The sequence below is a fragment of the Diabrotica undecimpunctata genome, unplaced genomic scaffold, assembly GCF_040954645.1.
Source record: "Diabrotica undecimpunctata isolate CICGRU unplaced genomic scaffold, icDiaUnde3 ctg00001366.1, whole genome shotgun sequence".
NCBI lineage: Eukaryota > Metazoa > Arthropoda > Insecta > Coleoptera > Chrysomelidae > Diabrotica > Diabrotica undecimpunctata.
The window spans coordinates 14,736-35,294 of NW_027312212.1; the positions used below are offsets into that span (position 1 = coordinate 14,736).

Here is a 20,559-nt window from a genome sequence, read left to right on the forward strand (position 1 = left end):
ACGGGCTCCAAAAAATTTTGATAAATTATTAAACTCTACATGCTGATGAATCGACTGAACCAATATTACGGAATTGTCAAGTGAGCTCCGTATATCGGTATCCACTTGACCACGGAGCTCAATTGAACCTGAATTTTAACATGGGCGGAGTTCACTTAATGCCGTAGATATATATATATATATATATATATATATATATATATATATTATATATATATATATATATATATATATATATATATATATATATATATATATATATATATATATATTATATATATATATATATATATATATATATATATATATATATATATATATATATATATATATATATATATATATATATATATATATATATATATATATATATATATATTATATATATATATATATATATATATATATATATATATATATATATATATATATATATATATATATATATATATATATATATATATATATATATATATATATATATATATATATATATATATATATATATATATATATATATATTATATATATATATATATATATATATATATATATATATATATATATATATATATATATATATATATATATATATATATATATATATATATATATCATCATCATCATCATCATGTGCAGCTTTATCAACCGTTTCCAATTACGGTGCAGCCTCCCTTATTTCAAAGTTATTCTATGTTCTTATTATTATTCGACGATGTCTTAGTTATACGTTGTTGTAATTTGCGCTCATTTGCGCCCATATTTTTCTATTTTGTGCTATTCGAGACCACGTTGTTCCTGTTAATTTTCTAATATCATAATCCCATCTGAGATTTGGGCGCCCCTTTGGTCTCTTAGCGTTCCTGGGGTACCACATAGTTGTTCTAGTGGTCCATCTGTTATCTGTTCTTCTTGCCATATGTCCTGCCCATTGCCATTTCAGGGATTTTATTCTTTGGATTACATCAGTTATTATATATATATATTATATATATATATATATATATATATATATATATATATATATATATATATATATATATATATATATATATACAGGTTGAATCATCGCATATTAGAATGAAATGCGTTTACTGGATTCATACCATGCAATTTTTGGTAATAAATGAAGATATTCGTTACAAATGCCTATATCCGCTGTAAACCACAAAAAAATGGAACTCTCTTTGTTTTTTATAGATTACATAAAGTATTTTCTAATTTAAATTTTTAATTTAAATAACTGTTTAAGTTATGACTCGAAAATATATTTGCCTGAATAGCTATCAGTACAGAAAATGAGTTAGGAACAATTACTAAAGACCTCTTTTGTGTATTTTAAAATGTAATAAACCTGCGTAAATTACAATTGCTTCAGCGCTGAATATTGAAAAAGCATTATCTACAATTAATTTAAGCTGTAATTTAAGCATTTTTCTATGTTGCTTCTTCTTCTTCTTCTGGTTCCTATCCGTTTCGGATGTTGGAAATCATATTGGCAATCATGAATTGCTCGCTGCGGCTCGAAACAGCTCCGTTGAGGTTTTCTTAAACCATGTTCTTAAATTCCGCAGCCATGATATTCTCCTTCTACCGGGTCCTCGCTTACCTTTGACTTTACCTTGCAATATAGACTGCAGCAGGGAGTAACGGTGCTGATTTCTCATAACGTGTCCCAGATATTGCAATTTTATGCGTTTGATCGTAAACACAATCTCTGGTTCTTATCATCATGACTCAATGTTGCTTAATGGAGTATAAAAGGCACATCCAGTGCCAGAAGCGGACTTTGACAATTATCTGAGTAGATAATTGAAGATTCTGAGATTCAAGAAACTTAAAATATTGGAATTGACAGTTAAATTTTCATTATAACTTGGTAAAGGCAGTTAAATTGATAAAATGAAGCATCTTGTTATTCTTGTCTAAAGTTTTTTGCTTTGATTTCCTCGGTAGAGTCGTTGTTGTCGTTAGTTATTGATCCTAAACATTTGTATTTTTGGACTTGTTATATTTGTTCTCCGTGGATGATTAGGCTCTCTTGTCGTTGTTGTGATGTAATGATTACCATAAGTTGAGTTTTTTTCGTAGAGTTCACATCATTGGCTTGATACCCTTTACAGTAGACATCTTTCTTCTAAACTTTGTGTTCCACAAGTCGATTTACTACTTGCTGTATATCTTAGAAACATTCCGCTATCAGTACCGTATTATTCTTCTTCTTCTTCTCGTGCCACTCCTAGCGGAGATTGGAAATCATCATGGCCACTGCGACTTTGTTAGTAGCGCGCCTAAAAAGTTCAATCGAACTACACCCGAACCATTCACGTAGATTACGAAGCCACGATATTTTTCTTCTTCCCACACTTCTTTTGCCCTTAATTTTGCCCTGCATGATATTTCTTAAAAGTTCGTACTTTTCACCTCTCACAATGTGCCCCAAGTATTCCATCTTTCTAGTTTTTATCTCATTTAGAATTTCGCATCTTTTGTCTAAAGTTTGGAGTACTTGCGTGTTAGTGACGCGGTCCATCCATGATATTCTGAGAATGCGCCTATAGCACCACATCTCGAAAGCTTCGATGTTTTTTGTGGTCAACTGTTTTAGTGTCCAAGCCTCTACTCCATACAACAGGGTAGAAAAGACATAACACCGCAGCATTCGTATTCGTAACTTTATGTTGATATCACGATTGCAAAAGAGTTTGCGCATTCTATTAAAGACTGATCTAGCGATTTCTATTCTACATCTAATCTCTTTTGTTTGATCAGTATCGTCTGTGATCCAAGCACCTAGATATTTATAACAGGACACCGTATTATTAGCGCATCTTAAATTGTTGATAGGTTTTCCATTCATTTTTATATCTATTGTTTGTCCTTCTACCGCTTCTTGGATAATTTCTTCGGAATACATATTGAATACGATAGGTAATAATGTGCATCCTTGTCTGATACTCTCCTTATTTCAATCCTAGTAAAGTTCCGAAATAATTCTAATGTCCTTCGTATCCTAATACTTTCGTTGGAGCAGTTGTAGGAGACGGTTGTGCCTAATTTTATCGAATGCTTTATTGTAGTCTAAAAAGCAGACATAGAGTGATTTATTTATATCCACGCATCTTTGGACCAATACATTCATGGCAAATAAGGCTTCTCTTGTTCCAAGGGCATTCCTGAAGCCAAACTGTGTATTGCTATTGCTAATGTTTTGTAATTTTCGTTTATTTTGACAAAAAAATACTTTCTCAGGAATAAAATGGATAAGTTGAGGACACATACGAGAAACATGAAGAAAATAATAATTAAAAGGAATATTATTAGGATAGAGACTTAAAATTTTAAATAGTTAAAGAACAGAGATCAAGGATTAGTCAAGAAATCAAGATATGATAAAATAGACATTTATAGCAATGTTTATTTCTGTTTGTAAGATGTAAATTAATATGTCCAGTAAAATCTATGTTTCGGCTAATAATAAATATAGCTTGTTTGTAACAACATGTTGTAACAACATGTAACAACAGGTTTCCTGAACGAACATATCAGGTGAGTGTGATTGTTTCTTGTTACTTGTTTATATATGTATTTGGTTTTAAGAGTTTTCCTTGTGCATCACAGAAAAGTCAAGGTAGCGCCCTTTTAGGTAAATTGTTTATAATTTTTCTTTCTTTTATTTATGCCATATTTCTGGTTACATAACCTACCTATCCCAACAAAACCTACCCAACCTAACCTAACATTTTTTTTTGTTTATGTGGTAGTAAGGATATCTTAAGGACCACCCCACATCTCTTCTGACTCAGCACCGCGGCCTCGTCCATTTTGTGTACCTCAAACACTGTCCATCGTTTGTTGTGCTACAAAGTACGTTCACATACTTTATCGTATTTTTTACTTAGCAGTGCCGTAGATTTCGAAGTTTTTTCTATCATAAATTTTGTGTGCGTTATTAAAAATGTAATATACTATAAAGAAACTGTTTAAATTGTGAATTGTACTAAAACTTACCTATAGCTTCAATTAATGCATCCGTATCTTTGGATCTTATACAATCTATTAGCTGTCTGTGAGATTTTTCAGCTGCGGAATCCATGCGCCTCATTCTTGGCATCAGTTGGCCGGACGAAGACGATCCAGATTTTCCTAAAGCTCGTCTCCCTTCGAAAAGCAGCACCAACAGCAAATCGACTAGACGCATTGAATCCAATACACATCGTTCGTCTCCTTTTAGTGATTTTTCAATGGCGTCCAGCAGCTCAGATCTTAGTAAATCCTATAAAATAAATTATTAAATAAATTAAAAAATTAATCATTTAGGAACAAGGATGATTCTAATTTTTGATTGGTTTATTACTAGATTAGCTACGGGAATAATGTTATCATTCTAATGATGTATAGTGATAATGTGATAATAAATGCTTTGATATCACATCTAGAAACTAAAAATTAGTCATGAAAAACAATTCTATTATCAAGAAAAAACTATTTTCATATTTCTTAATTTCCATCAATTCTTTATCGCAAATAAGCATTTATTTCTTTAAAAAGTAGTAAATCTATTGTATTATTCAACATCAAAAATTGAAAAATGTCAATAGAGTATTAACAGCACTTTTTGAATACATATTTAATAGCATTGACGTAGTCACTGCCAATGAAACGTCATCGCGATAAAACAAAGTTAAATCAATAGTGCAACTTTAATCAATTACACTTCAAAAATAAGGAATATTGTTAAGAAAGTATTTACATAAAATAAATTTTCAAATATACATAAGAAATAACTCTATATTTTGAAATAAACGTTGTGCAACTGCTATAAAAGAATACAAAACTGCTCTTCATAAGTACCGCCGAAACAAAAGTGACGAAAACTTGATTTGTTTTAAAAAACTTAGAGCCAAGGGGGCAAGGTATATCTTAAAACAAAGTAAGAAACACTCATGGAAAAACTCCATTTCCACTTTAACTCATAATACCGCCCCTTCTTAAGTTTGGAAGAAAATTAATCAAATGCGGGAAAGAATACGCACACAAGAATTCCAGCTCTTTTACATAAAAGTAATTTAGTAACCGATGATCACCAAATCGTCAATGTAGTTGCCGAACGATTTAAAAACAAGAGTGTACTCAAAGAAACAAGTCCTCGTGTACAATATCCTTCACAATCTCTCAAATTTGACTCTACTTTCTTAAACACTCCATTTGCGAACCTTTGCAGCAGTTATTTTCCTTTTTATCATCACTCTATATTAGAATAACTTAAATATGCTAAATATTCTCACGAGAATCTATATGATTCAAAACAGACTCAACACTTGACAATTCATGCCTTTCAAATTACTATCTAAAAAATGCAGAAATATTTTTTATTGAATAAAAAATTTACTAGAATTGTTTACTTCCATTGTTATAAAAATAACTAAACAATTTTTTGGCAAACGTTTCATTTGAAGAGCAATTAATTAATATTAATACATATTTCCTTTAATATTATTATTAACATATAAAACAAGTTCTTTATCGAAGCAGACAATTTATATAATAATTTATCTAAGCAGATATAATTTGAAACTTCTCTTACTAAACAACATTAAAATTACATTTGTTTACTGTCAAATGTGATTGTTTACTGTCAAAAGTTTTTCAGATTAATTTAGGTTTAAAATAAAGTATTTTTTTTCTATTTCAAACTTTTTTTATTTTTTCTATCAGTTTATCTTTCTATTAAGAGGACGTCTCAGTGCCAGCGAATATGGGATTGACCATAGCATAGATCATAAAGTAGTATAGAAGATCCTAATAACATTCATAAATTTTAGTACTAAAATAATCAGTATTTCTATAGTTTCGCAACTACATATAACTTGACGTTATTAATTACTACTAACAGGAAAGTGGCTCAAAACTTACATATGTTATAGAAGGAGATCCTCTACAGAGAGTTGAAAGGAGGCTAATAATGGTCGATATTGAAGCTGCGTTCGCTTTGGAATCAGGTGTAGCTGTTGCTGGATTACTCGTAGATGGAGTTTTACCGGGTGTTGTTTGAGTACCACTGGCAGCTGCTGGCCCGGCAGCATTAGAGAGCCTACTTAACAGTTCATTGACCAGACCTGAAATAAAATTGATGTATAAAATTGTAATTTTACAACCAAATTAACTAAAAGAATAAATAATAGCACTATAACATGAAATTAAAAATGGATGTTAATGTTCTCGAGCACATCATCGCATTCAGTTCCCGTTTCAATTTACGGCACAAACGACTTTTGCGGTTTAGGCTATCTTTGTCTCAAGATACTTAATAATGTGATGTATTTTCAATTCTGCTATATGGACGGAGTGGAGGTCTGGAGAACAAAAACAAGTAGCAACAAAGTTTTTGAATATGTGTTCTGAAATTTCTTCGTTCTTGAAAGTTATTTGTTAGAACCTTATAATTACACCCATTAGAAAGTTATATAATTCTACTAAAAGCTTATTTTTTCGAGTATTGAGTGTTTGATTTAATGGAAAGCTGTATTGTTTTAAAAGGTTCAGGCAATTCCTCTTGGATCCATACTCTGTACTCGTCTTTTTCAAGAGAAAATTACCAACTGACTTAATCACTGAACTGATTCTCTGATCACTTCTGGCAAATAAGTGGTGGAGTACCATTCTGAACTGATTTGTCTTCATACTGTTAGAACCAGAATTCTATGTGGTTTTAATAGTATTCTAACAATATGCTCGGTTTTCTGAAAAAATAAACGACAATCCGCAGTAAAGTCGTAAAAAATTTTGTCATCTTGTAAGACTTACACTGTTCATTGTAATTGACGCGCTATCTCAGAGTCAGACCTTTTACGAAAATTTATCACAACCAAAAAGGCAAGAGGAAAAAGTGCACTTCGTAATAGTTGCAGGTGATTTCAATGCAGAAATCGGAGCAAAAGACCAGAGAAGTACACATTACATTGGTTCCTTTGTTGTCCACTGCCATATATTATTACTGTCAGCGGCCATATACTATACAGTGTGTTTCAACGAAAATTTGACCCCCCCCCCGAAACTCAGAAACCAAGAGTTTCTTCAAAATAAAAAAAAACACGCCAATTTGTATTGGGAGGGAAAAGAATTTTCATGCAAAATTCTGCCACACATCAACCCATCGTTTTTTTAAACAGCAAGTGTGGTCGAGTGGCACATCATTTGTGTGACACCTTAATTTTTTTATTTTCGAAATAAAACACACATGTGACCTCCATAAAATAATACAGTATATTTTCAAAGCCTTTTCGTACATTTGCAAATACTTCCGGTGTCAATAATCGGCTATCTGTCACCAATTCTTTGTCGCAACTCTGCAAGATCTGCAGGCGGAGTGGCGTATATTTTGATTTTAGCTAAAAAAAAAAAAATCCAAAGGTGAAAGATCCGGTGATCTCGCCGACCACTCTATTGGACCCCTTCTGCCACTCCAACGCCCTGAAAACGCTGATTCAAAAATTGTCTTACGCGTATATCACAATGTAGGGGTGCCCCGTCCTGTTGGAAAGTCAGTTCATCCTCTACAAGATTATTATCAGATTCCAATGTGTCAGTGATGTGAAGTGCCGTGTAGAGAAAAAAATTACCTTTAAATGATGTGCCACTCGACCACAATTGCTATTAAAAAAAAAACGGGGGTTGACGCGGGGCAGTAGGGGGTTACATTTAGGGGCATGAATTTTGCATGAAAATTCGTCCCCCTTGCAATACAAACTGACGTGTTTTTTTTAATTCTGAAGAAACTCTTAGCTGGGGGGGGGGGGTCAAATTCTTCATTACTGTCTTTAATATACTTTTTTAGTTTCTTTTGTTTGTTATTTAATATTTGTATTATTAGCTTAATGTTTATAAAAATATTAACCCAGTTTAGTCATACAAGTCGCGCCAACAATATGGAAAGGCTAATGGTCTAAGGAAAACCATAAAAAAAGAGAGAGGAATTGAAGAAACATACTGAATAAGAACCCAGAATATAGAACGACGAAGACTCAGCATCAAAGAGCAATAAAAACTCAGGAACAATATCAATATTCATAATAACTATATATCTGCAAGATATACATAATAGAAGAGACTTTTTCTTCAGTCTGGCTTATAATTTCCAAGTTATCTAATTTTTTATCCGTTGATTACATTTTTCTTTACGATCTCGCACTAATACCAATATGCGAGTAGAACTAATGTCCAAGTATGTCTTAATTTCCCGATAAGTCACGTATTCGTCGGACAAGACGTTCTAAGTAAGTATAAGAATACCATTAATAAATTGAGAAAAATGCCATTTGTTTTGACAATTAAAACTAATGTAAGTAATATAAAAAACATACCGTGCTGAGCTAAAGGAGCTGGATCTACACCTCTTCTTGTAAATCTGTCGGCTACAGAAGCGAAACATCTAAGTGCACCATCGGCCACGTGGCTGTCTTCATGGTGTAGTAAAGAACTGAGTGCGGATACGCAAGTTGGTAGTTGGGCGTCTGCTGGTTCCATCTTGGTGCATAATCTTGAGACGACAGCCATAGCGGAATGAAGTGTGTCTTTGTGTACTCTTTGACCATTATCGCGAATAAATGGTAGAATGCAGCTCAAACCGCCTGCATCGAATACTGCTCCGGCTTCTCTCGTACATATTAGCTCTAATACCTGTCACAAAAATAACAAAAATTTCAGTTAGTTTATACTATATGTTAAAATATTCGAAAAAATGAGACAATACGATGCAATAGTCATAGACATATAATACTTTCAAAAAGAATGTTGGTGACATTGTGAAATAATTAAGAAATATGTAGGTACCAAGTTTGTGTCCTATTTAAGAAAATTATAAAAAAAAAACACTGGAACCTCTCAACTTCTAAATTTAAATGTGCTCTTTTTAAACATAAATTTAAATGTATAGGGTGATTCCCACAAGTCAAGCATAGCCCATCATCTTTATTGCTATTGAAACACCGTGTATATATTTATGTTTTTAGAAGCTACTTAACAACCTCATCTCAAAGAAGTATATTATGAATAATACAAGGTTATTACAATAATACAATTACTACATCAAATTTTGAAATTACAGTAAAACCTCCCTTAACCGAAACATCGTTTAACCGAAACGGCTGACAGTTTCAATAATTTCGTCAATAAAAAGTAAATTTTTATCGCAAAACGTAAACAATTCCATTAATTTCACTCACCGATTGATGCCTATGTGTGTTGGGAAATCAAGCCACTTCCAAATCAAATCATTTTAAAGAAGCCAAAAAGCTGATGGATTTCGACCACTTTATTTTCAGAATGGTTCAAAAATGAATTCGTCCCAAGTGTAAAATCCTTTTTAAAATCAAAAAACCTTCCCATCAAAGCATTGTTGCTTGTTGGCAATACGCCAACTCACCCTCAAAATCTACAAAATGGTGACAATTGTTAGATTTTTGCCACCGAATGTCACGAGCTTAATTCAGCCGTTAGACGAGGGAGTACTAGAGACATTCGAGAGACATTATAGAGGAGCATTCTTAAGACATCTGTCATTACAGGAGACGCACGAATCCAAAAGTGTTCCCGAAATTCTCAAATCTTTAACAATGAAACATGTTGTTTATTGGTGTGCTGAGTTGTGGGCCAAGATCAAATCTTCAAATGCTGGAACAAACTTTTTGATGGGATTTTGATTAACGATCCTGAAGAAGAAAATGGTAAAGGAACGACAGAAGAAATTAAACTTAAAAAAAAATTGCCGGGATGTGACGAAATGAATCAAGAAGAGATACGTGAGTGGTTAGCAGCCGATTACTCAGAAAGTGAATATATGGTTCTTCATCCAGACAACCTGAGCGTATCAGACGCCGAAGATGACGACCCAACAGACAACAGGCAGCACGAGACCGCCGACGAGATTTTCAATGCCTTAGAGATAAGAATTTTATACAGTAGGCCTAATTAGTTAGGGACACGACAAGGTTCTTAATTTTTGTTGTCATTGCTAAAGTTTTGTCCTTTTCAGATAGCTTTACGTTTCGTCGAACAGTCGAATGAGGCAAACTCATGACGTTCTGCAAATTAACGATGGAGAGATATAGCTGCTAAACATCGTTGTCAAACGAAAACGCAAAAGAAAATAGAAGATTTCTTTAAAAAAGAATGTTAAACTTGTTTATTTTCCGTGATTTTATTACTTTATTCTGTATCTACTTATTAGAAAACATTATGAAATCACCTCATTGTATTTTTTAACACCAATACTTTGACCAAGAACACTGTAAAAACAATGTTATTTTTAACGGAAATTCTTGTTATCCGAAACAGCCTTTCCCCCAATTATTTCGGTTAACGGAGGTTTTACTGTAATAATTTATCACGCTTTAAATACTGGTATTTTTTTAAACTAGCCAAATAAAGTCTTCAATTTTCTAAACAATATCAACAATAACTAATAAGACTCAATATATTGGGTTTTGCATTTAATTTCTTGACGAAAATTATACACAATTTCACCTTATATTACTTATAATGTAGTTCTTTAAGACCAGGTTGTTAAAGAACTTTCAAAAACATAAAAATATACATGTGGTTCCATTAAAAATAAAGATTATGGACTGTGCTAGACTTGCGTGAATCACCCTGTACGTTTTAAAGTTGACGGGTCTCCGCGTTGTTCATCATTTTTTCAAATAAGAGCATATACAATTTTATTTCATTACGAGGTTTCCACACCGCATATTGCAAACTCTTACTATAATTTATTAGTCTAAAAATACAATGTTAAGACACCTGTCGCTAAATATGAAATTGAAACCATGGAACTTAATAAGGGACATTAAAAAATATTAGTAATTACTTTTAACTTAAGGATGAATTTTTTAAGAGATACATGCGAATAGAAACAAATATAACCGATATTACGGAAAAATGCAGTGGTAGACGCGACTAGAATAATATGTGTAGGTATTTATCTTTTTATCTGATGTTTCTTTACAACTGCGACAAGACAGTATCATAAACAATGCGGGAGCGGGCGTATAATGTAATGTACTTTTAGATGTAATGTCCTATCATTTCGATCGATCACTGTTGATCATTCTCTAGCAGCTGTGCTATTTGTAGCCATTGTATCTTATTTTGTATTGTGTGTATGTCACAAAATTTGTTGGGTGGTTCGATTAGGTATTGTAATTTTCGGTGTTCCCCAGAAGAGTTTTGTATTTCATAGTATTAAGTACCACATCTAGTTTAGATGTAGACCTACTTTCTTAAGATGTTTAATTCTTCACCCAAATATGCAAAAGGCATACATGTAAAAAACAAAAGACAACTCCAGAAAAACAAGAACTGGAGTTGTACACGCCAATATACCTCAAATTCAGTTCAAATTATGTGCGCATAGACCAGCGGTTCCCAACCTTTTTTAGCTTGAGGTACACTAAGTTAAAAACTTGTTCAGCCACGGCACACTTGGGTAAATAATCTTACATAATAATATGACTTTCTTTAAAAATATAATTTAAAACATAATTAATTGAGTTAATGCTATGCTCATTATGAAAACTACTGAAACATTAAGAAAACAAAATGTTAATGATCTTACAAACATATATTTTGTGTTAAAAGAGACGAGTTGATAATAAAAAATAATGAAGTATAAAACAGAATGTCCGTCTAATTAAAAATAGTGACACCATATCTAATGCGATATTTGTACTTGGTGACCCTTTATTATTAAATCCTTTCTAAGACGAATTGTAGACAAGCACACCCTCAAGTAGTCCTCTGAAGATTTTAGCTGTGAACGATTTTTGTTCTTGATGGCATTCATCGACGAGAAAGCAGATTCACAGATATAAAAATTGAAAACGGTATTATTGCATTTATAGATTTCTTTGTAACCAGTGGTTATTCATTGAAGAAGGGAATCCAAAATGATGCAACATCTACATTAACTTTGATTTTCTTCAGTTTTGACTGACCCTCTGCTTCTTCAACTAGTTTACTGTACTTAAGTTTAAGTCCACGGTCGTTTTTTATATCTATCAGTTCACCCTCTTCAATCAGTAGTAAACAGGGCCGTGTCATAAGCCGATTCGATGTATGGATTTCGCACCCAGTCCATTGATGACGTATCGAGGGAGGGAAAATACTTTTTGATATTGTCATTCAGCTTACTAAGACTTTTCAAAAAAAAGGTCTGACAGATTTGGTTCTACATTGCAATTGTTTGTTAACTGAAACATGCCCCATGTGGCTTGATTTTCAACTTTCTTTATCCACGGTAAAAGCTTTGACTGAAAGGAACTGATTTTATCAGTAGAAATGAGTATGTTTTCTTGCTTTTACTGCATGCCCTTATTTAAAACATAAAATTTCCCAAAAATATCTGCCAAAAACGCAACTTTGGTGCACCATGTGTCATCACTAAGGAAATTGGCATATTCAGACTGTTCACAAGTAAAAATACTAACAGCTCCTCTGTAAGTTCATAGAATCTTTGAAGGACACATCTTATTTCTGTATGCAACAATAGCTGCGTCGCGTAGAATCCATAGCAGAACACAAACTGTTAAATAGACTCCTACTTTTGATGTAGTTCACCATTTTCACAACAGTTTGCAAAACGTCATTCAGTTCAGACATTAATGACTTAGCAACAAGCGCTTCTCTGTGTAAAAAACAATGTGTGAAATTAATATCTGGATTTTCCTTTTGTACTAAAGCCAGAAACCCTGTTAAGTGTCCAACCATCGCAGGGCAACCGTCTGTGCTAACACTCAAACAAGACAGCCAAGACAAACCAGCAGTGATAAAATAATAACTGTTTACTAACTGAAAAATATCTAGTCCTGTTGTATTTTCAGGGAGGTCTTTACAAAATAAAAACTGTTTAACTACGTTAGATTCGCCAATAAATCTAACGAAAGCAATAACCTGGGGTTTCCCAAATATATCAGCTGTTTAGAGTTTTTCATTTACTTGGGTTTCAACATCCTTAGACATTCTTCACCAAACATAATTTTAACAATTTTACAGCATGCTGGCAAAATAGTCGTCTCGGCAGTTGTATGGGATTTCATATTTTTTACAATCAACTCAGAAGCCACAGCTGAACTGGCTTCTTGTACTTTATCCGACACAGATGAAAGTTTTTTAAAAGTGGAATAATATTTTGACATAATATTAATTCTGTTGTCTGTTGTATCGAGTTTAAAGTCAACAATGGTGTTGGAAAACATCGATGATTAGGCTCGATGTTGTATTGCCATCGATGGTACGGTTCTGATGTTTAATCGATCGCAATCATACATGTTTTTCCAACGATGTTGAATTATTGAAACAGCAGTCAAGTGCAGAACAGAAGTTCTATTCAATGAAAAATAGTCGGTAAATCACGACGAATTAAAGAAGTAAGTAGTAGTAAAAAAGACGGTAAAATTTCGCGGTACCCTACAGGGACTTCCGCGGCACACTGGTTGGGAACCTCTGGTATAGACGCTACTTACTTTAAGCGTAAGACAGTCACAGTTCACCTTTAGAACGAAAGACACGTAAATTCATCTGGCTATTTTAATGCAATAAATACATAGAATTTATAGTGCAGTTTCATTTAATTCAGTAAATACAAAATTCTTCAAACGTAAGCTACAGGAGTCACTAGACAAAAAGGAAAGATACATACAAAAGTAAAACAATTACCTCAATCTAATTTTGTGTCTCACGTTTGTGAAGAAAGGTAAAAGATTCAGAAGTAAACGTTAGTATCAAAAAGACAAAGAAGATCTAAAACAAAACCATGAAAGATCTGGTTAAATGCGAGTCAATAACATGAATAAAATGTAAACTAGTCGAACGACAAAATAAATAAGATCACTAACCGCAACTTATTTTATGACAATTACCTATTAAACCAAGGTCATAATCATTAAAATCGATTCGTGTATTCCTTATTGAAAATTGTTAAAGTGCTACAAGTTGCAAATAACGATATTTAGTGATGATTAGTAAAAACTAAATAAACTTTAATTGCTTTTTAAACATAACTTACAGGTTTTGTTTGTAACAACTACAAGGAAATATCCAATATACGCAGGATTTTTGTTCTATTTTATAATTAGTCAAACAAAGTTCAACTTTCGCACTTAAAGTTAAAAGACGAGTTAGACAGTTCGTGTTTTTATCCCAATAAATAATCTGTACATAGCATAAAGTGAATTTGAAGAAAACTGATGAGGATATATCCTAACGACTCCGCTAATTTCGCTGTCATAATGGAAGGTTTATAAAAACTTAACGTACATAACGGAAGAGAGTCAATGAAAAGATAACCTTGCGTTTTTACGCATTAACACGTTTAATTTCCTCACTTCACCTGTGCACTTTAAACGTTCTGTTATAGAGCATGGTATCTATAGACAGACGGTCCTTAAGCATGAGACTTATAGAAGCTTGTAGTTAGGACCTGGTCTCCAGACAGGGTCGTAGGACGCCGATAACGCCGATGTATTTGTATGCTATATACAGGATGGTCCTCAAGTAATTATACAAAAAAAAAAACAGTAGATTCTACACTTTTAAATATTACGATTTAAGCCAACTTGCTTTAATAAAATGTTGATATTAAGAAAGATACAGGGTGTTAAAGTGGAAATTTAAAATTTTATTTTTCGTTTTATTTTTCGGTTTTTATAAATTTTCCACAAGATTTGTAAAATACTGTAGGTTGTAATGTTGTAAATATACAAAACAAAAAATATAGGAGAATATGTCTCTTTTTAAAACTATGGTTAATTGTAATATTAAATACAGTTCAGTATAAATGTAAATAACATTTAAAAAAACAAAAAAGTGTTTTTTAATGACTATACCCTTAGGTTGTATGCTATGAATAGTCATGATGGTTTGAGTCAGTGAATTTTTCTAGTTTTAAAATGTTTTCTAATGTTTCATATTTACTGATGATTCATGGAATATTTTAATGATGCTTGAATACAGTAATCGAATTTATTTAATGTATGTATTTAGATTACGAGTTTTATTACGAGTTTAGTATAATTGATTATGGGAAAATTAATTTTTTTCATTATTTTTATTTTTTATTATAACGCAAATAATGAAAACATACATGCATGATGAGATTAATAGAAAGATTAAAGACGAATCACTTTGTTTCCCGTAATCAGATATGTATGAGACACCATTTTAAAGTACAGAAAATAAGTTTACTTATTTATGTGGTAATGCATATATCTAAATGTACAAGAAAAAAATTAAAATGAGAAATTTCCAAAACAGTTGTTAAATAAAAATTAGCAAAAATCGTTAAAAGTAGAAAACTTTAAAGAACCATATCTTGCTTAAAATTAGTCATATAATCTTCTACAATAGACCAGTTTATAGGTAAAGTTTGTTTATCAGAAAATGGTTGACTTCAATTAGTGCGGTGGTAAATATTATTAAATTTATCTGACTTGGCCCAATGTTAAGACCGGCCCGGAGCGATAAGCAAACGAGGTAGATAGAGTTGGTCTTTTGACAATTAACATTGACTAGACGGTACTCCTATAATAAAGCAAAGGATCCACAAAATTTACAATAATTACGACGACAAAAACAAAAAGACGGATTTAAAATATATTGCTTTGTCTTATATACCCGAAATTAATGTTTTCAAATGAGTTTTAAAATAAATTAAATCTATTTTAATTGCTAAGATTATAGAAAAACAAACATTAATAAGAATTTGTGGATCTGAAAAGAGCCGTTTTTTTTTAATCGTAACATTTGTAGATTTGATGACAGTATCACTCCACACATAGTTTTTTTCGCTATCGCTATCCTCATCTAAATTAATTATGATCGGTTCAATTATATTATGATCTACATGAACATATGAATTTTCTTTACTTATTACGTGTCGGACTGAATTTCTCAACTAATTGGAAGAATATCATTGACACATTTTCTTAGTAACTCTACAACAGTACTACTTAACGTTGGAGAAAGATTTTGTGACCTCACGTTAGACTTCAATTCGTGCCACATATGTTCTATGGGATTAAACATATAATAATAGGGTGGAAGCCGCAGCACTGTATGTACCATTTCCTCTGCCAATGTATCACAAACATATACTTTTTTTTATAGAAAATGCGTTTAAAACTTCTAAAAGCTGTTGTTTGGTGTAACATTCTTCAAAATAACTATCATTCGTCTCCATGTAATTTTGAATTTTCAATTTAGTATTATTCGAGTTTGGAGCCTTACTTAGTTGGCGACTGTGTTAGCTTGCATTGTCCATTACTATCACGCTATTCTGAGGAATGTTTGGCATAAGATTATTTTTGAACCATTCTTCAAAAAATTCTGCAGTTGTATCTTCATGGTAGTCGACGCAGGAGTCTTTAATATTCTTTGCAGAAAGCCACAGGGCATTTGGAACCCAACCATTTTCTGATCCAGCATGTAAAATTGTTATTCTTTTCACTTTATTTGACGGAGCTTTTGTCTTACATTTACCGGAGGAATCGGCCAATCCTTTAGGTCGCTTTGAATGTGTGTCAAACCATGTCTCGTCGAGATAAATTATCGGACGATTTTCAGAACGGAATTTTCTTATCGAAGGTATATACTCATAACGCCATTTTTGTAATCTATGAGATTCAATAATTACTTGTCTTTTGTCAATTATACTATATCGAAAGCCCATACTTTTCAAAATTTTCCATAAGCTGGTGAGGCTACAGTATTTGGGTTTCGTCAACATTGAGCCGTTGCTTCAGACCTCTTAATGTAGGTATGCGTTGCTCTTCGTACATGGTATAGATTTTTCGACGTATCAAATCCTTATCGGCTTCCTCCATACATTTCGTGAAACTGGAATCTTTACGTTTTTTTTTCGTGTTTCTATGGGATTTGATGTAATTCTTTTTACTGTGGTCAGAGGTATTTTCGTCAAATCGCATATTCACTCGTAGCGGAAGTTGCGTCAAGCCCTCTTTTAAGTAAGGTAATGTATATCGTTTTTACAATTTGCTTTGCATCTACAAATAAATATTTCTTCTATCTACAAATAAATATTTCTTCTTTACCGGAACACTAGAAGAAGCCCCATTATTATTATCCCACGGACGCCACTTAATGATAGAAAACGTAATGAATAAAATGAGTAATACTACTTAACACTTCTCGTGATACATAAAGACGAACAAATTTTATCAAGAACTCGTATTTAAATACTGGTTGGTGTTCAGTTCCATAAACTTATTATATAAATACCTGAAAACCACTTAAAGGGTGATTAGCAAACCCATCGCGCACTACCATCGAATTCGAAAAACCCTCTTATCAGTACAGTTTCGTCAATATAAGTCTTATCTGTATTAATGAAATTATAATGAGTTTGGATTGTACGCAATTAAATCAACATTAAGAAATGAAGATTGACAAATTTTACCAGAAAACATATTTAAATTTTACCTGAAACTGGGCCTTTTATACTATTATCGGTTAAGCCAGGATGTTTATAGTCGGTACTAATTGAAGTCAACCATTTACTGCTAAACAAACTTTAATTTATTTTTCTTTCTATTAAATGTACCATTGTATACACCCAACAAAACTTGGAATCACTATGTATTTCAAACTAATATTTATTTCTTTTGAAAAAACTTGTTATTGTTGTGAAGAATAAAGGTTTTTATTGAAAATAAACAAACTAATAAAACAATCAGATCCCACTGCCCGGCATGATATAGATTATTTGTTTTAGTTATAAATTGAACGAAAATTAATTAACCTAATTTCGCTTTCAAAACAGAAAATATGCCTTGTGGGGTTAACGGATATACAAAGGGTAAATATTATTGGTCGTGTAGGGCAATGAATCTCTCAAAGGGACGTAGTTACAGTCGTAGGTATAACACAGGGCGTTGTGTCAAAAACCTATGCTAAGTATCAGGTGTTAGGAACGTTTAAGAATAGACCAAGGTGAAGTCGCCAAAAAGTCCAAGTAGCTAGAAGAGACCCAACAATTTCTTACACGCAACTCCAAAAGCAGCTTTTAGAAGATACAGCTGTAAGTGTTTCAGTTGAAACGATAAGAAGACTTCGTACCCAAGGACTATACAGCAGTAGATAGTTACGGTTTCCCGAGTTAATCAGGCAGTGCAAGATTGATCGCCCCAATTGGTGTCTTCAATACCAAAATTGGAACATTGGAAATTGGCAAAATGTGCTATTTTGAGACGAAACCAGGATTTGTGTAAAATCATATGACCGATGAACTCGAGTATTTAGAGGACGAGGAAGACAAGCAAGAACAGAAACAGCCAGATCTGTTCACAGACCTAAAGGAAGAAGTGTTATGTTCTGAGGAAGTAATATGGTCAGTGAAAAAACTTCTGTAATTTCCATTCAACCAACTTTAATAGCTCGAAGGTATGTTGATTTGGTTCTAGAACCTCTAGTTAGACTCTGAAAAAGTGCTGTGGAAATAAATTTAGCTTTCATGCATGATAACGTACCTCCACATACCAGCAGAGTCATTACAGACTTCCATGAAGCAGAAGATATCACTATTCTGTAGTGACCTACTTGCTCACTCGACCTTAACCCTATAGAGCATTTGTGGGATTTGCTTAAAAAAGAATTAGATCTTGCCGGGATAATCCACAAAACACCGTACAGCTAGTACAAGTTGCTCTTAAAGAAAGGAAATAACATACCACAATAAAATGTTCACAATTTGTTTAGAAGCATACCCACGTGAATTGGAGCTTGCCTAAGGCCTAGGGTTAGTAACAGTATACTAAAAAAAATAAATAAATAAAAATTGAAACATCATTCCTTGTACATTGGAATTTTGTATGTTATTGACTTTAAACTAATAATTTCAATTTTATTATTTAATAATTTATGGGTTTCTTTAATTTTTATGTATTGGTGATTGTGTGTGTGTGTGTGTGTGTGTGTGTGTGTGTGTGTGTGTGTGTGTGTGTGTGTGTGTGTGTGTGTGTGTGTGTGTGTGTGTGTGTGTGTGTGTGTGTGTGTGTGTGTGTGTGTGTGTGTGTGTGTGTGTGTGTGTGTGTGTGTGTGTGTGTGTGTGTGTGTGTGTGTGTGTGTGTGTGTGTGTGTGTGTGTGTGTGTGTGTGTGTGTGTGTGTGTGTGTGTGTGTGTGTGTGTGTGTGTGTGTGTGTGTGTGTGTGTGTGTGTGTGTGTGTGTGTGTGTGTGTGTGTGTGTGTGTGTGTGTGTGTGTGTGTGTGTGTGTGTGTGTGTGTGTGTGTGTGTGTGTGTGTGTGTGTGTGTGTGTGTGTGTGTGTGTGTGTGTGTGTGTGTGTGTGTGTGTGTGTGTGTGTGTGTGTGTGTGTGTGTGTGTGTGTGTGTGTGTGTGTGTGTGTGTGTGTGTGTGTGTGTGTGTGTGTGTGTGTGTGTGTGTGTGTGTGTGTGTGTGTGTGTGTGTGTGTGTGTGTGTGTGTGTGTGTGTGTGTGTGTGTGTGTGTGTGTGTGTGTGTGTGTGTGTGTGTGGTGTGTGTGTGTGTGTGTGTGTGTGTGTGTGTGTGTGTGTGTGTGTGTGTGTGTGTGTGTGTGTGTGTGTGTGTGTGTGTGTGTGTGTGTGTGTGTGTGTGTGTGTGTGTGTGTGTGTGTGTGTGTGTGTGTGTGTGTGTGTGTGTGTGTGTGTGTGTGTGTGTGTGTGTGTGTGTGTGTGTGTGTGTGTGTGTGTGTGTGTGTGTGTGTGTGTGGTGTGTGTGTGTGTGTGTGTGTGTGTGTGTGTGTGTGTGTGTGTGTGTGTGTGTGTGTGTGTGTGTGTGTGTGTGTGTGTGTGTGTGTGTGTGTGTGTGTGTGTGTGTGTGTGTGTGTGTGTGTGCACAGATATTTGTGGTAACTTGTGTGAACATATTCCTGTATTATGGTAACTTCATAAATTGTGGTAACTTACACACGTTACCACAATTTTATACCTTACTATCTTCTTTCTTCTAGTAGTCTTTACTATCTAATAAAAGTATAAATACTTTTTGTCATCACTTGCTTTGAATAGCTACTTTTTTTGCAACATAGGACCGAATAGAGCTTAAATAAAAAGTGTATGATGTTAATTCTGTGTATGTTGCCAGAATTCAGGATGAGGCAGAATGCATTTACACACGTAATTGTGGCACCATGGGCGTGGTCGTAGAGTAGCGCCCTCTAAGATGACTTTGCGCTGTTGCCTAATTTTAGTTAAAATAAAAACAGTTTTAGTTTTCATTTGAAAATAAAGTGTATAAGTGTGTGGTAGGTGCCACAATTTAGTGCAAAAATTTCTTATACACGATGGCGATGTCGACAAGGAGTAAAAGGATATTATCATTAGTAAATATTTCTAATGAAACAAATCTATTATTTCTTCCGAAATATGAGACTACTCACGATGGCGATGTCGACAAGGAGTAAAAGGATATTATCATTAGTAAATATTTCTAATGAAACAAATCTATTATTTCTTCCGAAATATGAGACTACTCATGGTACTTCTGTAACAGAACAACTCTGAGATAGCGCGT

General features: G+C 33.3%; 1 protein-coding gene across 1 annotated transcript; it reads right to left on the reverse strand.

The window, feature by feature from the left end:
* Window positions 1-4,011: 4,011 nt before the first annotated feature.
* LOC140431569 (E3 ubiquitin-protein ligase HECTD1-like) lies at window positions 4,012-13,017 on the reverse strand (the record flags this gene model as incomplete). Its single annotated transcript, XM_072519464.1, has 4 exons — window positions 12,994-13,017; window positions 8,364-8,679; window positions 5,917-6,119; window positions 4,012-4,276 (listed from the first exon to the last, which is right to left on the reverse strand). Coding segments are annotated over exons 1-4 (808 nt in total), but the record flags the coding sequence as incomplete, so codon positions are not given.
* Window positions 13,018-20,559: the final 7,542 nt, after the last annotated feature.